The sequence below is a fragment of the Temnothorax americanus genome, unplaced genomic scaffold (assembly GCF_048541705.1).
Source record: "Temnothorax americanus isolate GAGA-0224 unplaced genomic scaffold, ASM4854170v1 Scaffold32, whole genome shotgun sequence".
Taxonomy (NCBI): Eukaryota; Metazoa; Arthropoda; class Insecta; order Hymenoptera; family Formicidae; genus Temnothorax; species Temnothorax americanus.
This window is the reverse complement of record NW_027509464.1, coordinates 383484-407046: the sequence shown is the minus strand read 5'-3', so window position 1 is coordinate 407046 and position 23563 is coordinate 383484. Positions and strand designations below refer to the sequence as shown.

Below are 23563 nucleotides of genomic sequence, written 5' to 3'. Positions count from 1 at the left end.
TGGGTCAGGTCTCTTTTTCGCGTGCCCTGACCTAAATTAAGTCACACGACGTAACGCGTGTAAACGCAGGTGACCTAAAGACCGCCTAAAGTGCAGAGAGTGTACCAATAGATACTGGATACTGGATTTTTATCTATATTTGACCAAAAGTATCATAGGTCTACATGGTGTAAACGTTTTGTTTAGCAGCCTATTTTAGGTCAAGGCATAGGTCAGGTCGCGATCAGGTCGCACGGTGTAAACTAAGCCAATATCAGCTCGCAAAAAGACGGCACGGTGTAAATGCTTCTAGCTGTTTAGGTATTCAAAATGCAAAAACCAAAATTTTTTTATTCAGAAAAAGTGTAGCTACCGTCTAAACTAGAATAAACATTATACGTTTATTAGATTTTTTGTAATAAAATATTAAAAAAAATTTTTTTTAGGAAAAACTAAAATATTTTTAATAAAAAAACCGACTTTTTGTCTAGAATAAAAATATTGGTTCAGTTTTAGTTTAAAATAGGCATATTTTTCCTAAATAAGAAAATTTTTTACGACCTTCCAAAATATGCCCTTAATTGAATTTATTAATTTAATTAATTAATAGTAATTTTTTAATTCTTTGTACTCCACTGTCGTCGCTACAGCAATATGCGTAATTTAAATAAATAAATTCATAAACGTTTATAATTTTTTCTTTTTGAAACAAAACTTTTGGTTTTTTAAAGTTTTGTACAAGTTTGTTAGAATTGCTAATTTAATCGGATCAAAAAATGCTCGAAGTGCAAAGAGTTAATATTAATTGTAATATTAATTTAACTAATTTTTTCTTATATTATTGATAGCAAAGATGGTTGCGAGAATGGTCAAATTTATAATGGTGGAAGCTAGATTTACCGGTAAGTCAATGAAGTTACAAGAATGACTACGTTTACAAAGCGGCTTATTATAATCCAATTTAATAACTATATCGTATACTATCCGATCCAAAATTTTTCTTTTTTTTATTATAACGATTATTTAAATATAAATTAAGACAGGACCTCTTTTTTACTAATAATTTACGCTAATTTACACTTTAGAGTTAAGTTGTTAATTAATTAATTTATATGAATAGAGCCCACACACACACACACACCTAACGCGGTCGGGTCCATGACTGTTATAGGGCTCACAAAATTTAAATTTTATTTACAACATTAATATTTTATATATTTAATGACAAGGATGGGCGCCAACTAATTTCACGAAAATTAGTAACGGTAAATAAATGTGATTATAATTGAACGGAACTCAGGGGTGGGAATTATCTATTTAATTTAGATAATTAGAAGAATCAAAAATAGTCAACTTACGTTCTCAGATGAACAAAACAAATTAGGCAATTCTTATTTGCTTGCTCCTTGAGATAAGATCAATCTCAGATAATTGATAGTCGGTAATATGACCTGATTTCATTTCTTAATTTAATAATATTCCATTATCCCCTTTAATAAAGATTCCATTCCTTGGAATATAATATCGACTTCGTATATAATAAATAGCCGGTAATATGATCTGATTCCGTTTTTTCACAAAAGGCAACTTAACAGTTCCACGGCCTTCCAAAAAGTGAGTGTCCGATGATCTATCGATCCGTCTAATGATGGGGGATCTAGAATTGATCAGTTAGCAGTTAGCGCAAGCGCTCTTATATCACCCCTCTCATCGGGTCGATCTACGTCGACGTTGAGGAAAAGTATTTAATTGTACATACGGTTATACAGAATATATTTTGATACTCTAAAGTCTCTAGAAACATTTAAATCAATCTTTGATATATGTACGTGTATATACTAAAAGTTGTAGTTTAAATATCAAAAAAGGTTTATATCTAAATGATCAATATGATAAAAAAAAAAATTTTGGATTGAATAGTACATACGATAGTCATAATAAACCGGATTATAAGTCATAATAAATAGTCAATGACAAAAAGCATGCCGGTACATATTAGCTATTAAACGATTCTCTGTTTCATTTCTCTATTTTAAAATGTACCTGTTAGGTATTTAATTAAATAATAATTGCATTTAGATAAAATTTATACTGATACGTTTTATTGTTTTTTCTTATTTATCATATAATTATCATGTGCTTTTAATGAGTACGTTTACACGGCCCGATTTACGCCGAAGTTATAACATCGATATTACTATATACTGATGATGTTAAATGCCGTGTAAACGTTGTTTTACGATGAAGTTATTACATAGATGTAGTAACTTCGTAAAAGAGCGTTTACACGGCATTTAACGTCAGTAGTTATAACGACATCGATGCTATAACTTCGGCGAAAATCGGCCCGTGTAAACGTAGTCTATGTGTCTCATATTAATTTTTATGTATACATATATATATCTTAAAATCTGCCTAGATTTTCGACAGTGTTTTTTCTACGATAACTATGAAAATAAATTATTAATATTAGTACAAAAATTGGCTCGCTATATAAGTTATTTTTGTTTATTACAATGCGTAACAAAGCGTTGTCTTATTTCTATCTTGATTTCTTCGGCCATAAGTATTCTCCTTTGTATTCTCACATACGCTTCATATGTCTTTATCTTTTGTCTGGGACGTCAAGTTCTAAAAAGCCTTTGTTCCTTTTAAAGACTAAAATTTATATAAACTAAATTAAAAAAAAGCCTCTCCAAAGAATATTAACTTCAAACTGTAGAAAATGTAGATCCGTTGCTGACAGCAAACTCGTGATCGCAAGTTTTCGCACTGTCGTGCGTAGAACTTCTATCACTCGCGTGTATATTACGAAGGTCGTATTGATTTTTTCCTCAGTGCTCGAACGACAAATTTACATACAATTTCGCCCCGGGGAGAATGCAAGTTTTCTATGTACACATCATAAGTGTGTCGAGCGAATCCTGTTACGAATGAATCTTTTATGCAGCATGATTAACGCGGGAAGAAACTTTAAGTTTATAGTTGCGAGATATGTGTAATGAGGCGTTATATTTGTAAGGAATATATATAGCGTGTTAAACTTGATTCTGTGAAACCGCAACAAGATAAATTTTTATTTCTCGCACTTCTTCGTTTCGGCAGATCGTTTTTATCAGCGAGATTTTTTTCTGCGAGATTTGTTCCTTGCGTAATTACAATTTGGAGAGGGTGCAAAAGTCGCCATTTTTTGCCCTCAACGGGAACCTGTAAAACATTGCTTTGCTACCTTATGTGAGATTAAAAGAAGAAGAAATAATAATCTTTTCACTAGAAAACTGCAGGAAATATTTTAGAAACGATAATAAATGTCTTAAAACGCGTGTCACTACATTTCCATTTAATAAATTCTACACCATGAAATTGTATAGAAATGCCTGTAGGGTAGGTAGTTCAACAATGAACCATGTAAATTTCAAAAGCTTATATCTCTCAATTATTGAGTTGGAGATCTGTGTTTTTGCATACAGTTTATGAATTTAGTTGGCTACATACTGTATAAGATAACTTATAAGTCATTTTTAAAGTTTAGCCACAATTTCGATTTTTTTTAAACAGTCAAATGGTTCATTGTGTACAGGGGTGTGTATATACACACAATGAACCTAGCCATTTTTAACAATAAACCACATGTTTTATACAGTGAATTGTTATTGTTATATTAGTTTTACTATGTTTTAAAATGTTTATTTAAAGAAAAGATAATTATAAGACATGATAAGTAAGATTAGGATAATATGACTTTAAATTAAAGCTAACTTAAATATATATGTTATGTTTTTATTATTTGAAGCTTACAATCAAAATTATTATTTTTAATCAGACTTTTTCTCACTTAGATTATTATTTATTGTAATAACTAGTCAGTTTAATCAGACTTATAACACAGATAACTGTAGTAAAAAGCAAACACTCTCGGGACTACCGCACCTCCCCCGAAAGCAGGGGGAGGTGTGCGTAAACCTCGGTTTGCGTGAAAAGTGTATGCGTAAACTATTTCGACATATATATTAGTCATTTATGCCTTCCAATACTCAAAATAGCTGCTATATTTTCGAAACATTTTTTGTTTATAACTTTTTAATAAACAATGACCACCGGCTAAAACCTTCTGAAAGTCACTCAGGAGGGTGACCTTGACAACATATGTCAAGGTCAAAGTCATCGGTGAGGTTTGACCTAATATGCATATTTACCCCATCTTTATATATAAATCATTATCTTACATATGCGCGACACTTATTTTACACAAATGCACTTTAACTCTCATTCATGCGTTTCAAAACTTTTTATCTCTTATTAAACCGTTCAAACACAGCTATTTTGACACACGTTTTAAAGACATTCATTATCATTTCTAAAATATTTCCCGCAGTTTCCTGGTGAAAAGAATATTATTTCCTTCTTCTTTCAACTTCAAATAAGGTAGCTAAGCATGCTTTACAGGTTATTTCCGTTGTGGGTGAAAAATGCCGACTTTTGCACCCCCTCCTTTAGATAACATGATAGCAGGATAACATAATTTCTTCGTGTTCACATACACGTGAAGAAGATGAAGAGACGTGAAGAAAACTCTGTATCCGATTCGCGAATGTAGAAAAGAAAGAAAATAATATTTCAGACTCTCTTTTTCGAATTTCGGAAATGTCTTTTCTTCAAGATTTTGTCTTCAACCAAAGACAAAATTCAAGAAGCGTGGAGGTCTGTTTGATTCGCGCGTGTCCATCTCTCGTTATTCTTCCACGACGCGGTGATCAGTTTTCTCTCACCGTTGTTCTTCCTTTCCTTCTCGCTACTGTTGACATATATATACGTGATATATCACGTTCTGCATGCCGAGCTCTCATATCAACGATACTCAATCGGGTTTCCTCCTCAGACAGCGAGTTGCACTTCGCGTGAGAGCCTCGTCATTACCGTCGCTTAACCACAATCGATCGTAAAAAATACCGCCGTAAGTGATAAACATTAAAAATTATCACATAGTGTAGTGGCATCTGGATTTACAATTGTCGTAATTACGAATTACGAATTATTCATAGTCAATTTGCAATAATTTCTTTAACAGTTTGTGTAATGCTCTCACTGACTTATAGTTTTTCTTCGAAAAGTTATTTTTCCTGCAACGCGGGAATTATACATTACGTAAACAAATTGTAAAATTTGCTGACGTTCGGTGATACAAATCAAAGATTAAATATACGAAAAGATTAAATACACGTAATTAGTGCAACGAAAAAATAACAGTGTAAGTATTAACAGTTTTAACACGAAGACTACATGCAATTAAGTTTTGGATACATGACGTATTGAAAAATTACAAGAATTCAAACAGTAGAGAAACTTATTGCGATAGGTTTAAAGGTATAGTGTGTCGAAAGATATTAAAGTTTTTCTAATTGTAAAAAATAAAAAAAGGAGAAAGATTGATCAAAGATACTATAAATCTGTAATAACTACAATTAAAGATTAAAGATATTATAAAAAATGTAAATATCGAGAATAAGCTCTCCTTAGACACCCTGTGTTTAAGATGAAACTTGAGCTGCTTGAGCAATGTTAAAAGTATGAATCATCGATCGGATATCAATGACCAACTTCGGGGAAGGCATATTTAACATATAGGCTCATCGCGTTAATATTAATTAATTTCGGACGTTAATATGCAGACGTGACAACGACGCTTTTTTTACGCAAGAAAATGTTTATTTTAATAAGAAGACAAAATAGCGAATAATCACACAATCGCAACCGCGAAGTTGTTCTATATATATATATATATATATATATATATATACATATATATATTCGCGGAATGCCTTGGCTAATTAACCTTAATGAATGGTCAGCCACAAGATATTCGCAATGTGAGTACAATACAGTGTATAATACGCGCGACGATTTCCTATCATCATTTTTTTTTAATTCGGTATCAAATGCTTATACGCGTACAAATTACGTACACGTATAAAATTGTAGATTTAAATCTATAAACGTTCTTATTCTTATATGACTATTATTCTCATGCTTGAGAATAGTGCAAAGTCGTGCAAAATTAAAAGCATAATGGTCTTGCAAAACGCATTGTTGCGTCTGCCTGTTAAAAATTATTTTTATCGCGTTATCAAGCTGCGTCGGACCATTTTGTGATCTGTCGCGCCGGTATTTACATTTGACATTGACCCTTTGCCGCAACTTTCGATATCTCACCGTTCTTGAACAGCAATTATTATGTATATTTTTTTGGGGCGTTTGTCGCAGATAAACACAATCGTCAAGTATCGCGGGCACGATATTTTTCGATTTTCAAGAATAAAAAGTAGTAAGTCGTGTCAATCGTCCATGAACAAAAATCTCAAGCGTTCTTTACAGTCAAAGCAAGCGTTAATTTTGTGAAGAGACGAAGTACTATACGTGATGCGTGATATCGATTATCTATATGTTAAGGCTCCTGATTATCAAGTCTGCATTGACAGTACGCTTACAATTAACGTCACACTTGGCAAAATTGTGAAACTAAAAGGCGTGAAAAATAACGTTAAAAAGCTCATTAGATATAGTTACCTATATAATAAGGAACCAAACGCCATTTTCGCGATTTTTAGTTCCGCATTGTAAAGTGATCATAAACAGGACAGGAGATTTTCTAAAAAAACGCGTATAACACATGGAATTGTACTTGAGGAAGATTATAGTTCGGTCATTATATTTGAGATAACGTTGGTACATAATTTTATTTCTAATATTTCGTAAAATTTACTCCAGCGAAAAGTAAAGTTTTGGAGTTTCCGCATTGCAGAACTGCGTCCAATTATTCTTGTAAGTTACGGCGTCATTTTTGTTTTAGTGTAGTAGTGTTTTTATATTTAAAATAATTATCGTAGTGTGTAAAAATATACCGAAAACTCTCATTTCATTTTAATTTAATATGTGAATAAAGTAAACAATTTTATTTCAATTCGGCAGTTGTCGAACAGCTTATTATTTTTCATCCTTTATTAGGCACAATTCAATTCGACATATGTGCGTTATTTATTGATTATTCGAACGAAACGAAAGAAGACTTTTCGATATATTTTGCAAGTTTTTTCGGTAATTCTTTTACAATAGGACCTTTTCCGAATTTTGATATTTTCTTGCGGCTCTCTTGGTAAAAACCTTTGTTGTGACTTCGACATAATCAATCGGGGGAGCCCGAAAATATGTACCCTACCTATTTTTACCTTATTTTTTTACCTGTTTTTTTCCAACATGGCTTTCCGGATTTTCCAACGTTATAAATATAGTGGCCCTTAAAAAGGACCGATTATCTCCGTTCGTATACTGAGAGAAAGTGTCGGTATATTCTCTATTATCCAAATACAGCAGTCAATGTCTTGTATTGTTGTTTACATAAAGCCGAGTAGAAGCGGGAGGAAAGGAATACCAAGAGAGCCGCAAGAAAATATCAAAATTCGGAAAAGGCCCTATTGTAAAGAATTACCGTTTATTCTACTAATTACACAAACAATTATTTTATTGAAAAACATTTTTATTTTAATGTACGTTGCAAGGATTTTTATGACAAATTTTCTCGGTTGTGATGTCACCAATCCAAACTGTAATGAGTGGACAAGAGCCTTAATGGCATTTCAACGTTATATAAACTATTTATAATTTGCTTACAGTGCCAATAAATGGTAGGATATTAAGCATCTAAAAGCCATTTACATATTACATTTAAATTACTTAAATACTTAAATAAAAGGATTCGGGATTTAGCAAAATCCTATAACAGGTTTAACCCATTAAGTCCTAGAAGGTCTTTTTACACGCTTTTCTATTTCAAATCCTTGTAACTCGAGTTCTAATCAAAATTTTTAGACCGCAATTGATATTTAGAGGTAAAAAGAGTTGCTCTTTTCGAAAATCTAGTTAGAATATCTGAAGAAAAACATATAATGGTTGAAAGAGTAGAGGTAAAAAAAGTAAGTTACTTCTATCTACTGACCTATATGTATATACTGACAAATATTCAACTATAATAAATAATTTCGTCTACTTTTTTGAGTGGAATTTTTGTTATAGATCACTCAACTAATAATTATATCAATTTATTTTACTTAAAAAGGTAGACGAAATCATTTATTAGTTGAATATTTGTCATTAAAACCGTAGAGGTTACTTATATATATATATATATTTTTTTTAATCTTTACTTTCAATCTTTACATCTTTTATCAGATATCCCACCCTATCACCGATTAGATTTTCGAAAAAAGTAATTTTTTTGCCCCTAAATATCAATTGCGCTCTAAAATTTTTTATTAGGACTCACGTTACAAAGAATTAAAACAGAAAAGCTTGCAGGAGCCTCCTGGATCCTTAAACGAGTTAATTTAGTAGGTACTACGTTCCCGAAAATTCTCAACGCCTAAATATTCTTATTATATATTTTCAACATCCTTCGATATAATGCCGATACATTTATCTACGTAGTATCTGATATTATTTGCATTATCATTGTCATATTAAGTGGGTATAAAAGTGACGTTATCCAACATCGTTAATCGCGCCCTGGGTTGTCAAACTTGCGCTTGATCTTCATTATCTCGATCGAGACGCGCGTCACGAGCCATTTGATCCCGCCACGTTCGGACAACACTGACTGCTCAGATCGCTCCCACTCAAATTGTCATTTAATATTTCCACTAGGATACGCTTAAGCTGCATGGACTTTGCACCGCAACTTAAGTCGATCGTAACAGAAGCACAGAGTCCGCTCATTTTTATATCCGATGTTTACTCGATTTAGTTAAGCCCTAGCTCGCCACCCTCGCCACATTCTGGTCCAGTGGACTGCTAAACGTTTTTCTAATTTTCACATAATAACATAATTTTCTAGTTTCTTTATAATAAGTTCAGTTTAAACTTAAATCATTTTTTTGACCTTATATTATTATAAACATCTTATTTATCTCTGTATTTCTAATTTTACATTACAACCTTAAAAATATTAATTAGAATGAAAATGATAAAACAACAAAGTCGAGTGGTCTCACGGATCGTAATGTGGCAAATTAAGGTGTTTCAGCTAGCACCGTATAAGGCCTAAATTTTTATTTAAGAAAAACCATTTTTATGGATATATTCTAAACACTTATATAATTACTGGTTTTATAATGTAACTTTTCATTCGATTATGTATCAATTTATTTACTGATAAATGTAAACAGTTCAAGATTTGACTTCAGTTGACATTCGTACAAGAGAAATGTCGCGACATTGCATCTCTTCGCTGTTAGGCCAGTCATATTAGACATCGAACCTTCCAATTAATCTTCCCAGGTACACCAAAATAATTATTTTTTATTAAAATTCACGTAATTTTTTGCATTATTATTGAACCATATTACAAAAAACGGCTTTGCAATATGGTTCAGTAATAATGCGAAGAATTACGTGAATTTTAATAAAAAATAATTATTTTGGTGTAAAACAAACGTTATCCGACCTGTGCGCAATATTGGATAACTTTGCGCGTCAATAAAAAAATTAGCGTTTGTCGTACGAAAAAAATACAAGAGTCCTTTTTTGTTGCAAATTTTGTCCACAACAAGATGCATACGATGACATATATTCGTCTCAAATAAATTCTAAGGCCTGAAAACAGCGAAAAACTAAGACTATTTCAAAAAATCGAAATTTTTTGCTTACACAGCTACCAAACTAAAGAAAAAGGATCTAAAAAATCGGTTACACCATGAAAAGTATTCTTTGTAGTTCTCAGATGATGTATGATTTTTAATTCTATTTAAAATGACGGAAAAAAATCACCGGCGCAACATCAAAAAAACGATGAAATCGAGGGTTTTCGGGATCCGAGTCTCGGACTTTGACGGCGCGTGCAAGCTAAACGACTGACTTGACGATAAGTGTTGTTCAGATCATTATTGTAGATAATTTTACGCTCTACAAAAAAAGTACGTATAGTTAGTTACCTTATCTTGCTTAGTTTTTGAGATATTTGAGAAAAAATAAAAAAAATTGCGTTTTTTGTTGATAATATTGTTAATAACTTTTTATTGCGTGTTAATTTTTTGAAGCAAAATAAATCCCACTTATAGCACCTCAAATCAAAGCGATTCATGGTGGTTGCAACCTGGGAAGATTAATTGGAAGATTAACCCTCTAAATTAGTTTAATATGACTGGCCTATGTAGGCAGTTATCATGCCAGTGCCATGTGTTTGAGTGAGGTTATGTATTGTGTTTACGTAGAAAAATAATGAAAGGTAACAAACAATTTCGATAATGGGAGATTTTCTTGCACGTCGCGTACAGCTGATCGAAAGGCTGACAAGAAACGCGACAATTCATCAACTTTTGATTGAATTTTTGGTTTTATTACACGTCAACGTCGTTTTGTCTTATACTTAACAAGTGCTAGAAGAATTAAACAATGTTATTTTCAGTTTTTTGAACTTGTTTCTTTACAGACAGTGAGTGAAATTCTCCAAAAATGTATGTTTTTGGTACAATTTCCCATAAAACATAAAACCTATGTTAAAAATGCCAACTTTGAGATTTAATATCTCAAAAACTAGACGTCAGATCTTCTCAAAATTGCAAATTTAAGTGTGTATTTAGGTTTTTTTTGTAACATATTTTTAATTCAGATTTTTGAAAATAAGTATGGGTAGCTAGGATTAAGGAAGTTCGCCTATTAGTCGAAAGTCAACTTAGTCTTAATTTTTTTATATAATTTACATAAACAATTCACTCAAATAATCTCAAAAGTTGAGCAATATTGATCGTATAGTTTTTTTTTGTAATATTATTCATAAATTGACCACTTTGAGCCTTTGCCTCATGAGAAACTGTCGCTCGGAGGTAAATAATTATTGATTTAGCCATCTTAGGACTTTGAAAAACTAGCATTTGACAGAAAAAACATGACTGAAAAAACAAGGATATCATAAAAACTTTAAAAATATGATTTTATGTAACACGTGCATGGAAAGTGGCCCATTATTGCGCACGCTACGCGTGCGTGATAGACCACTTTCCACGCACTTGCAACATAAAATAGGGTGTGCAAGCCGTGCGTAATGATGAAAATTCACGGGTGCGGAGTTGACGCACGAGCCAAAGGCGACTAAGGCGAGCCAAAGGCGAGTGCGTCAACTCCGCACCCGTGAATTTTCATCTTACAGCACTTGTTGCACAAATAACTATTACCGTATGGATTTAAAGCTTATTTATTGTCAGAAAGTTTACTTTTACCTCGCGGATCGAACTTTGTAATGACAGACGTTGCCATTGGCAACGCAACAGCTGATGCGAACCTAACTTCACCAACAGTGTTTATAACCACTAATCGCGAATCCACGACACGCAATCATCAATGTATTAATCATTTTAAGTCTTTAGTATTCTCTGACAATTGTTCATATAGGTTTTTATAAATTATTTGTAATTTTACTTTTACTTTATAATGTTGGATAATAAGTATATACCTGACAACGATTCCCGAGTCGTTGACGCTCTCATGCTTCGGCATATATTTGTTAATATTCTATACACTAATAATTTACGAAAAATATAGCACATATAACTTAGCATCCACAATTCATTATACTAATATTGCATATAATTCGGAATCGCTGTAATAACATTATTATTCAATCGCATTTTTTACTTTAAAGTAGTAGACGAACCTCCTTAAATCGCGCGCACTTTGTTACTTATAAATAATATTATAGAGGAAGGACGCTAAATTGTGCCGGGTTGCTTTCGCCGGAACAACAAATATTGCGATCGTTTTGTTAAAAAAATACACTGTCTACCAGCTTCAACTTTGCATCTATAATTATATATTATATAGTTAGTTTATATTACTTTTTTTTATAGACATTTTTTTGAACCATCTACCCTTTCTCTGTAGTTTCAAATTAAAATATTTCGAGCGATTTTAAAAGTTTTTTCTTTTAGTTTGAGTTACTTTCGGTTGATGAAACCGACTCTATTTTCCTTTTTCTTTTTTCTTTTCCTCAACTTGGTTTGCTGAGTGTAAATCTAGCGTATCAAATATTGGCATCTCTTAGAACGATGAAGAACTCAAACGGCATGAAGAACCCCACAGATACCGTAGATCCGAACGAAAACACCACGCCGAGGCCGAAGTTGGAGACCTTCGACGATGTCTTGCCGTACGTCGGTGATTTTGGCAGATATCAGTGGCTACTTCTATTGGCCTTGCTTCCCTACAGCGTGGCTTACGCCACTCTATACTTCTCGCAGTTCTTCCTCACCCTGGTGCCGCAGGAGCATTGGTGCAAGATAGAGGAACTGATCCCTTTAAACCTTACGCGGGAAGAAAGGTGAAATTTCCGCAACAATGTTACTCATTAAGATCTTATAAATCAAAATAATATATTTTATCACACATGCTTTAAATAACATATATATCTATTATATATATTTAAATTTATATTACATAACTTAATTATTATATTATTATTGTTATTATTATTTTCCTTTTTTTTTGACGTACGTATTATTATTATCTTTTTGTTATCTTCTGTCTTTGAAAAGATATATTTCGTACATTTGGAGGTCAATGTTTTCAGAGTGAAGATCGGCGTACCAAAGTCGCAGAATTATCCGTACTATGACCAATGCCATCGGAGGGATTTGGATTTTTCCGTTATTCTAAGTCACGGGAAGGACATTCGTTCGGTCGAATTGAAGGCAAATAAATCCGTGGACTGCAGCCACTGGGAATACAATTTCACGCAGATTCCGTACGCCAGTATAGCGGCTGAGGTGAAGTATCCTTGAATGCATCGCTGTGCGCGTATAAAATATACAAAAGACACAGAGAAAGAGAGTCAAAATTCACGAGTACTCTTGTCTAAACGGTCGAGCGATTAACTGAGATTACGCGCGATTTCTTCCTCGTAATTTCAATCGTATAATCCGCAGATCGATAATATGCGAATATAAACGACGAGAGATGAAGAAGTAAAATAAAAATCAATTTACGTAAATACACAAATATAGCGTTGCGTTTCTCGCGTAATTTTAATCGTAATCCATTTCAGAATAATAATATGCCAATAAGTGACGAAAGATAGAGAAATAAGACAAAGATAAATCCGCATAACTTCCCGTATGCAAAAATGTGACAAACGTTGTGTTCCTCGCGCACTGATTCTGGATCCTTTGTGATTAGCTAGATTGGGTATGTGACCAGGAATACCTCATATCGACGGCACAGTCGATCTTCTTCTGCGGCTCCATTGTCGGCGGTCTGCTCTTCGGATGGATCGCCGACCACAGAGGCCGGATTCCCGCCTTGATCCTCTGCAACGGCATCGGGTTCCTGGCCTCGGCCGCAACTGCGAGTGCTAATACCTTCTTGTCCTTCGCCGTCTGCAGATTTTTTACTGGTCTGGCTTTCGACAACTGCATCAACATTCCGTTGATTATTGGTAAGCGATCGACAAGAGATGATCGACCGTGCGAGGATTTTACGCGTCGCTCGCGGCACTAAATCAGAGAATCTATTCCGACGTCCGTTCAAAATTACATGCAAAGATACGCGCGGTCACATTTTTCATTTTTTTTAAATTTTTCTACATGTCACATAAATCTGGACTGCGGATCTTCTCTGCGGCAATAATGCGCGCACGTGTCCGTACATAGTTTTTATTACAATGAATGGTATTACGTGCAGTAGTCTACCCGGAAAGCTCGACGGAGATGAAAGATCATTGTATTCGATCGGTGACGCGTTTTATGAATATTTACGTGAATGTTACGGCGCACAATTCATTCTGTACGTAACTTTATTGTTAACTTTTACGTAAGCTATAAGCTATGAATTGAACGTACCACGTATTATTAATTAATTTGTTAAATTGAGAGAGAATTTCGGGACTTTTTTTAAATATTATATAAGCAATAAATCAAATCCCGAATTTTAATCTCGCCAGTGCTAGAGTACATGGCTGTGAACAGGCGAACTCTCGTCGTTAACGTTGCCTTCGGCATATACTTCGCCATTGGAAGCACAGTTCTACCATGGATCGCGTACTACGTCGCAAACTGGAAATTCTTCGCCTATGTCAGCGCGATCCCGATGGTGAGCGCTTTTATCACACCATGGATTCTTCCCGAAAGCGCTCGGTAAATAAATATTATGCGCATCTTCGATTTGTTCTACTCAATCATTCAAATCACACACACACACACACACACACACACACACACACACACACACACACACACACGCACACGCACACGCACACGCACACGCACACGCACACGCACACGCACACGCACACGCACACGCACACGCGCACGCGCACGCGCACGCGCACGCGCACACACACACACACACGCGCACGCGCACGCGCACGCGCACGCGCACGCGCACGCGCACGCGCACGCGCACGCGCACGCGCACGCGCACGCGCACGCGCACACACACACACACACACACACACACACACACACACACACACACACACACACACACACACACACACACACACACACACACACACACACACACACACACACACACACACACACACACACGAACACACACACACACACACACACACACATACCTACACACACACACACACACACACACACACACACACACACACACACACACACACACACACACACACACACACACACACACACACACACACACACACACACACACACACACACACACACACACACACACACACACACACACACACACACACACACACACACACACACACACACACACACACACACACACACACACACACACACACCACACACACACACACACACACACCACACACACACACACACACACACACACACACACACACACACACACACACACACACACACACACACACACACACACACACACACACACACACACACACACACACACACACACACACACACACACACACACACACACACACACACACACACACACACACACACACACACACACACACACACACACACACACACACACACAAACTTTACTATTACATATAATAATTATTTATGTAATTTTATAATTAGAGCGTTGTAAAAGGATTTCATATTTTTCCGAGTTGAATCAAATAAGCGCGATATTTAAATAAAGTTTAAAGTTCTTGTGGGCAGTGTCGCATCAATATCTAGAAATTCATGTTGTTCTTAGAAATTCATACAGTTGTAAGCTCGTTTCACTGTTAGCCTCGTCCTCCAAACTTTCCGCTGAAATAGAAACACTGTTTCGCTATTAAGATGGTTCGTCGCCAACGGCAAGTTAGACAAAATGGTGCAGAAACTGCAACGGATAGCGAAGATTAACAGAAAGAGCCCTGACACACGCATCTACGAAGTCTTCGTCGTAAGTAAGATTGATAACGAGACGCAAAGCTGTGAGACGTGTGAGACCGTGACGCAAACAGCGCATCACTCATTGTCCACCTTATCGTCTTTACAGAGAAACTTGACCGTGACCAATATCCAAACAGAAAGCGCGAACGTTTTCGATATTCTCAAGTCACCGCGTCTAGCGAAGAACACCATTCTGCTAATCTTATTTTGGTAAGTGAGATGCAACTTTATATTTCCCGCTGTCGCTTCGTCGCGTCGTTTTTCCTTCCTTATTCGATATATTGCCTCTTCAGCTTGGCGGAACATTAGTTTTTGATGATCGCATTTCTATCTTGCGAGAGGATATATCTTGACTTAATTTCCTTTCTCGAAAATAGCTTCAGAATCTGATGACACATATGAGGATCTTATCTGCTAAACTAAATTTATACCGCGCTGTTGCTTTTGAAATCGGATATAACGTTATATATTCCGCGTCGCGTACGGCGACGAAGTTACGGATGTACTTTTGGGTACTTTCTAGGTCTTTGACGATGATAGCTTTCGATGGCCACGTATACTCCCTCAAGCTGATCCAGAGCTCGGTGTTCGTGTCCTTCTCCCTCGCTTGCGCGACCGAGCTGCCGGCCGGACTGTTGCTGACGTTGCTATTGGACCGCTGGGGTCGCCGATTCTGCGGATTTATCACTCTGGCCATGACTTGCCTCTTCAGCTTCGCCGAACTGCTGTTACAGTCGAGTGAGCACATATACACAAGGGCTTTCAAATGTGTCTTTCGAATAAAATCAAGCGTTCCGCGACCATGCCGCAATCTCTTATCTCATGCGTTTTTATTATTCAGTCGCAGCGAAACTGACGATGTCGGTGCTCTCGCGATTTTGCTTGAATATGGCAGCCAATGTAGGCCTCCAGTACGCCGCCGAGTTGTTGCCGACCCCCATTAGGACGCAGGGCGTCGCATTGATCCACATTTTTGGCATTGTGGCCCATTCCGTCGCGCCGTACGTGGTGGATAGCGTAAGTAACCTTTTGTATTCTTTACTTAGGAAGAAGACGATATTGTGGAACAATTGACACAACTATTCTGCATTTTGCATGACGATGTAATTAGTAGTATTATTAGAAAACTATATTTATGTAGTGGAGATTCTAGCAGAGAAGTTTAATTACAATTAAAATATATTTTATTATAAATGATCTATTATTGTCAATCACAAATAATTAAAAAACTTTAAGAAATTTAAGAAATTTGTCCCAATTTAATGTAGACTTCGGCAGGCGAATATTGAACACCCTATCGCATATTGCGTCCATTATTTAATAATTTATTGGTGTATCGATTTAGAATGAAAACATTAGAACTTTTGTTGAGGACAAAAATGCAAGCTTTATTCGCGTCGCTCGGTATTTTTAGTCAATCAATCGAAATTGTTTTAGGCCAAGGTTTGGGACGGGCTGCCGATGATGATCATCAGCGTCGTGTCATTTGGAGCCGCTACCCTGGTATTGTTCCTACCGGAGACGCTCGGTCGCGACCTCCCGCAGACCCTACGTCAGGGAGAGGACTTCGGCAAGGAACAAAGCTTCTGGACGATGCCCTGCTGCGGAAGACCGTGTCCGAATCGACATCGACATTATCGTCCACGCGAGCTTTAGTCTTTTCAACTCCGTTATATAATAATCTTCGGCGCGATCGTCGAAGAAATGTAATTAGAAAAAAAGATACTTGCGTCTCGCGCGGCACGTAATAATATGATAAGTAATTAAGCTTCTTTTTGTACGAATTAATAAAGTTCATAGATAAGATCGGAATAATAATCTTCCGATCTGAGGAGCATTTTCTAGGAAGATTTACTTTTTTTTTTTTTTTTTTTTTTTAGAGTAAATACATTAGAACGGAATTTACACGATGATAAAACAATTTGTCTTTTTATTTTACACTGTTACTCAACGACTTTCAGATGGCAATGAGAGAAAAAGTATGTTGACATCTTCCGCGATTTTCGAAGAAATTTCCAAGTTTTTGGCAGTGAAAGATGAGAAACATGTCTTTATGCGGTGATCGCGGTGTCCCGCAGCCTATATACATTAAATTACTTAAAGTCTTCTATTTACATAATGAAAATTAATTCGTGATTGCCATCGCTGCTAACAATTTCGCAACAACTTTTGATGATACATCAAGAAAGCGATGATAGCCCTTTTATTCGCACAATTTATCTAGATCCGTTGTATCTTTTCGAGAGTAATCAAGTGTAACAAGGCGATCTCTGTATCTGTATTTCGGTACGGAAAATGAGCAGTTTTTTTATATACCGCGGGTCAGAAATATCGTTCGGGCAAGACAAGAAACAATGAGAGATGGGATGTTGACATCCCTTTGTAACAGACATCTTGATCCCGCTGAATGTAGCGAACGTTTACATATGAATATCTATAGGTACGCGATATTTTTACTCGTGAGTAAATAAAATGCGACATTTGGCACAAGTTTCGCCACCCTATGCAATGTAAAAAAATTGAATACGTCGGATATTACACCGATCTCGAGCCTCGTGATATCTCGCGAACGGTATGAAAAAGTCAGCTGGCTCGTCAATCTATATAGTCTCGCTAAAACTACGCTTACAATTAATCAAATAGCTTTGTACACAGCTGCATCCTGAAAAAGAGCGGCGAAAGTCGAAGTCGCATCGCGAAGAAACGATTCGGAAAAATAATCTGGCACTCTCGAGACAGTCGCGTCGACTTCGAAGTTGCGCATTCACGTTTGCATTCGTGTCTATCTAAGCGTGCACCTTGCCGGATGCATGGAATTGAATCCTGCATTCTTATTTTTTATTTATGTCCCTCTTCACCACCGTGCGTTGATGCGACACCGCACTTGACGTGTCCATATCGCGCGTCACTTGTTATAGTTTAACACCTAAGATCACACACACGCGGACGATATTGACCGCGATATTTACAATGATTTAGCAAATTATACGTAACCACGCGAATACGGCCGTTATAATCTTGTACAGTCCATAGTTTGAATACTGCCGTGATGGAAGGCCGCGTTCGTCATGCCCTCCTTCTTCTTCTTCTTCTTCCTCAGCGATTTCTTCAATTTCGGGGTTCTGCAAAAATTTCGGGAATAAAGAGATAAGTTTACGTAATTATTACCAACAAGGAAAACTCGCGAACCAAAAAATTCTAATTTTAAATCGAAATTTTTAAATTTAAATCTCTTTTCAAAAATTATTGTTTAAAAATATAATTAATATAATTAAATAGAGGTGTTGCCATAAAACTTTTGTATAAAACATTTTTTGATATCTCGAATACTTTTCGAGATATATCGAGAAAAACCGCTCTACATATAAGGGGTAGTTTTACACCTTTAAACCACATATTTTTGGGCCGCAACAAAAATTTCGAAATTCGTCTATTTACTCCCTCCCTCCCCCCCCCACACACATATGTATAAAGTTTCATTAAGGTCAGAATTTTCAGATGTGCAAGATTCCCTTGTATAAGAGAAATACAGAGGGACTCTCTTCTTTTTTTTTTACTTGAATCTAATACGAAAGAAGATGAGAGGAAAAAGGAGGAAAGACAGAAGAAGAGAGAAAGAGAGAAAGAGAAAGAAAAGAAAAGAGAAGTAATTATAGAGAACTTACGAAGATATGCAAGGAATCCACCAAAAGCTCTGATCTATGCCGAAGTCGTTACCCTCTTGCAGAGTTTCAGGCAATTCTTGATTCAAGGTTTCCGGAAGCGCTAACGTTAAGAACGCATCGATAAACGACAGAAAGCCGAGCACTATCAGCGGTAAATGTTGATTGACGTCGGCCTGAAAACAACGATGACGATTGACTCAATTAATCGACCTGGCGACTGGATTTCGTTTAATCACGCGGATTTTCCAGATACTTTACCAAGTAGATCACGTAGGGTCCGATGATGTGAGCAATGTAGCCAATAATGTGAATCAGAGATACACCTTGCGCCCGCACTACGGTCGGCAACATCTCGGCCGCGTATTGGAAACCGATATTCGCGGCGATATTGACACCGAGGCGCGCCAAAATTGCCATGGTGACGGTTAGTGGACCTGAAACATCACGAGTTATGTAAATGTGGCGTGTTACATATACTATTCGCAATCCGACGAAACTTGGATCGCAGATCGCAGAGTGACAGATTGGAAAATCTTATCTTCACGCTCTTTCCCGTTTTATCTTCCATTTCTTATTTTTCGCACCCTTATGACAATTTTACGTTTCCCGTATTGTTCTGGTGATAAGGGCAAAAAATCCTGATAACAACAAAAATAATTAACGTTGCGAGTGACAATGTAATTTACCGGGAGGAGTGCTAATAGCGATGAGAGAGAAAACGCCACATATGAACATCGAAGCAAAGCCCATCCATCGTCTGCCCCATCTATCGAGGAAAAGTGCCAGCAGAATCGCCGCCGGAAGCTCGGTTAGCGCGGCTAAGGAGAACGATGTAAACACGTCCGGATCCAACAGCTTCATGTTCCAAACATGTCCGTCGAACACCAGAATGATCAACAGCCTGAAAGCGAACTGTTTGGATCAATAGTCGTTTCAAACGAGGGAAAATAAGTCGGATCTGAATTTTCCTGGCACTCACCAGTAAATAACGAGCATGACGGTGATACGAGCCAGTCGGGGCAGCTTGAAAAGATGCAGGACCGTGTACTGATTGTGCGATTGATCCTTTACGATCATGTTATTGCAGCTCTTTTCGAATTCCTCGAACACCTCCTGCTTCACTTCTCTGCCGTTGACCTTTGCGAATTTCTTCAGCATGCTGATCGCCTTGTCAACCTTGCCGCTCATAATGTACCATCTAAGAAACAAAATAGGCCAATTATTATGCGCCTATCAGCATCTATACCCACATATGTACAACATATAAAAGATAATTTTATTTCATGATATACCCAGACAACCAAGTCTGTCGAAAGCAAATCTTGTCAAGTATCTGTTACAAATTTTGTCGGTAGAAAGAAACTACAGATTTGATGCCGATTCTGATGTACGCATGATGTCGGCGGAACGCTAAAAGTATAACATAATCAGACAGTATATAGATTGGCAGCCTAAATTGAGCAAATCCTGCTGGAACCGTTCAGGTTCTACGTGGTTTCTGTTGCCAATCTCACATTGCCTGTCAATAAGCTCTGTTTGCACGATTTTTGCTACCAATCTGATTATGTTAGCAGACTTTGCTGGAAGAACACAATGCTGACATATCTGATCAAATCTGTTACCAATCTGCCGACAGACTGTTATATCACTTTGTTCACTGGGTAATTTATATTACAAATTGGATACGAGACAATAAGAATGAAGTTAAATACCGTGCACTTTCTGGGACAAGCCACGGACCGAGGAAAGCGACGATCATCGGGAATGCGGTGACGACGCTTAAAATTCTCCAATCTGCGATCCAATATGCGATCCACGGTAGGAGACTAGCGGCGACGGCAAAGTAAATCCCGAAGGACATATTCGCCACCAGAGTTCGATACTTCGGACCAACGTATTCGATCACTACGACCAAAGTTATCGTCAGTAACGACGACTGAGATGTCGCAATATAATAATTCCATTATAATCGCGTTAGAATTCTATTTCAGAATTCAATACTTTACTTTTAATTGAAACTACTGCGATTATTAAGAACAAAAATACCTATTTGTATCTCCTTAATAAGCTGCTTTATTCGGACAGAAAATTTATTTAGGTCCTTGGTGATTTTTTTTATTTGATCGTAACGATACGTACCTATAATGAAGAGTACGTTGAAGCAATTGTCAAACGACGAACCGACGATCAGCCTTGCAACGCAAAAGGACCAAAAGTTGTTGCAGAAGGCGGTTGCGATAGAGGCAAAGAATCCTACGGCATTGCAAGATACCAATGCCGGGATTCTGCCGTAGTGATCGGCTATGTAGCCGAATATCAGGCCGCCGATCATGCTGCCGACGAAGAAGGCCGACTGGGCTGCGGAACCGAGAAAGGTCTTCTCGCAAACCCATTCGAGCTGGCAAAATTAGTGCACATTGTTATAATTGCGAAGAGGTTATTATTATTATTATTATTATAATATTGTCATCGATGACGTTAATTTGTTAGCATCTTTTGTATATGGATATGCCGCGACTGAAGTAATTATTTTTATAAATAATTTCTATTATCTTTAGCCTTATAATATTGCAATGCTGAGGAGCTTGAATTGCATCGGACGTCAAATAGCATCAAATATTGATGATATATATACAACCGAAGCTTACGCTACTTTATATTGGTGACAAGTATTAATAAACGTTGCTCGACGATGTGACCAGTACGTTAATCGGTTTTTATCTCGGATATTACGCAATACCAAAAAAATACCGGTGCGTGGACCGTATTTTCGGTACCGGTTTCTCTTTCGCTTCGTAAGAAGATGACAATGAAGCTGCGCGCTTTGCAAGAAGAAGAAAAGAATAAAAAGTCGGTTGACGTTTCGCTGAGCGCGTCAGTCGGCAAATTTATTAATCAATTATCTGCGGCGACAGTGATTCATGGCGAGTGGTAATGGCGCGTTTTAGATACCTCGGCGGCGATTGAGGCGTACGGTATCATCGTGTAATTGAAGGTCCATCCTTCCTTGCATCGGACGATCGGCCACGACAAATTGGCCTGCCTGACACCTTGTTCCAAGAGTTCAGTGTAATTCACGTCGTACATGTAGCATCTCGAGAATGACGTGGCGCTCTCCAGCCTCAATTCCTCGTCAGTGGCCGGGGGTATCCCTACCGCGATCCTGTCATAACCCAGACGCAAACAAAATCGTTAGGAAAACAAATTTATATGATTTTTTATATCTCAAATATCTTTCATTCACTATATATCGCAAGTAACAAAAGATAAGAGTGACGCGCGTCGAAGAAATGGCATACTCGTTGAAATCTACGGCGCGCGGCGTTATGCGCGAGTCACGCTAGTATATGACAGCAGATGGGTTCTCCGATCCTTCGGGGACGTGCCATTTTTGTCCGAGGAATGCGATTACGCGTTCTATACGGTTCATAAATCCAAAAAGACAGAGAAAATGACAATTTTATCCTAAAGAGATAGGCGCGCGTTTCTACTAGTCCCCGGAGTATTTATATTTCGTGCGGCCTTTTATTCTCAACGGAGATTATCATTTTAAGTCATGTCGCGGCTAATTTTAATGATGCTTCGAATTTTCCAAAGAACTCGGCGGTTTCTCGAAGATGAGGGAGGAAAAAGTCCATTCCTATAAGATAGTCTTTCAAAGAATAAGAAAAAGATTTTTCCATCTCTCTCATTCTCTCATTCTCTCTCTCATTCTCTCTCTCTCTCTCTCTCTCTCTCTCTCTCTCTCTCTCTCTCTCTCTCTCTCTCTCTCTCTATCTCTCTCTCTCTCTCCCCCCCCCGTGGAATCCCTTCGAGGTCGACAACCAAACTGGTTTTCTGTAACTTTGGATATACGATGAGAAACCACTGATCGAACAATCTGAATCACGTATATACAACCGCAATGACGGATTTTCCTATGTGACAGTCATGCAGGAAACGTCTGGCACAATTATTTCCGCTCGACACGCGACACTTGGGTAAAAACACTGTATACGATTAAATTATTCCGAATTGCTTGAAACCACACCAAAAATCGTAGTCAACGAAATATTTCAACGAAAAACCAGAATTTAGAAATTATACGTTTGTCAAATGAATGGTCTCGCACGTCTGTTCGCAATTTTCATTGACGCGAAAAATTTATGTTCCGCCACTTAAGGAAAAAAAAGAAAAACGTATAATTAACGTATTAATTATGCACTTCTATTTGTGTAACACGCTTACGGCGGAAAGCCTACAAGAAATGTAACGTAATTAGACGTAATTATATTTCTAGCTTTAGAAAAATGTTCTTTTTGTGGGACAAGAACGAAAATTATTTGGACGTGAATTAAGTCATATGTTTAACGCGGAAGAAGAGATCTATCTTTGTCGTCTCCTACATTTTTTTTTTGAGCAACCACAAAATAACTCCTTATTAATCCTACCTTTTATTTTAAACATCATGTATTCAACTTCGGGAAATCCCAACAGGAACGCCGCTGGCAACAATTTATTTTTTGCTTCAAGCGAAGTAAAAACTAA

The 23563-nt window shown here is 36.9% G+C and overlaps 2 protein-coding genes across 4 annotated transcripts in view; one reads left to right on the top strand and one right to left on the bottom strand.

Annotated features, from left to right (window-relative positions):
* The first annotated feature begins 253 nt into the window (after positions 1-253).
* On the top strand, positions 254-17276 carry LOC143901188 (carcinine transporter-like). Of its 2 annotated transcripts, none has more exons than XM_077413260.1 (10): positions 254-4933; positions 12065-12340; positions 12590-12785; positions 13195-13453; positions 13958-14150; positions 15276-15381; positions 15478-15581; positions 15895-16109; positions 16213-16388; positions 16809-17276. In XM_077413260.1, exons 2-10 carry the CDS (start codon positions 12069-12071, stop codon positions 17025-17027), a joined length of 1740 nt encoding a protein of 579 aa, XP_077269386.1. In that variant the 5' UTR covers positions 254-4933; positions 12065-12068; the 3' UTR covers positions 17028-17276. The 2 variants fall into 2 exon arrangements, with proteins under 2 accessions (XP_077269386.1, XP_077269387.1); XM_077413261.1 differs by having other exon boundaries at positions 254-5227.
* Positions 17273-23563, bottom strand: part of LOC143901186 (carcinine transporter) — a 32526-nt gene continuing 26235 nt past the window's right edge. For both annotated transcript variants that reach the window (XM_077413250.1, XM_077413249.1), the window contains exons 3-10: positions 21989-22199; positions 21176-21434; positions 20749-20941; positions 20016-20234; positions 19723-19937; positions 19295-19470; positions 19037-19209; positions 17273-18493 (exon numbers count right to left, since the gene is read on the bottom strand). In XM_077413250.1, the coding sequence (XP_077269376.1) occupies positions 18382-18493; positions 19037-19209; positions 19295-19470; positions 19723-19937; positions 20016-20234; positions 20749-20941; positions 21176-21434; positions 21989-22199 (1558 nt within the window). In that variant the 3' untranslated portion in view covers positions 17273-18381. The remainder of the gene's footprint in view (positions 18494-19036; positions 19210-19294; positions 19471-19722; positions 19938-20015; positions 20235-20748; positions 20942-21175; positions 21435-21988; positions 22200-23563) is intronic.

Coding starts and splice junctions, on each gene's coding strand:
- LOC143901188 (XM_077413260.1), top strand. CDS start 12,069: ATGAAGAACTCAAACGGCATGAAGAACCCCACAGATACCGTAGATCCG. Junction 13,454..13,957: donor CAACATTCCGTTGATTATTG/GTAAGCGATCGA, acceptor TAATCTCGCCAG/TGCTAGAGTACATGGCTGTG. Junction 16,389..16,808: donor CGCCGTACGTGGTGGATAGC/GTAAGTAACCTT, acceptor AAATTGTTTTAG/GCCAAGGTTTGGGACGGGCT.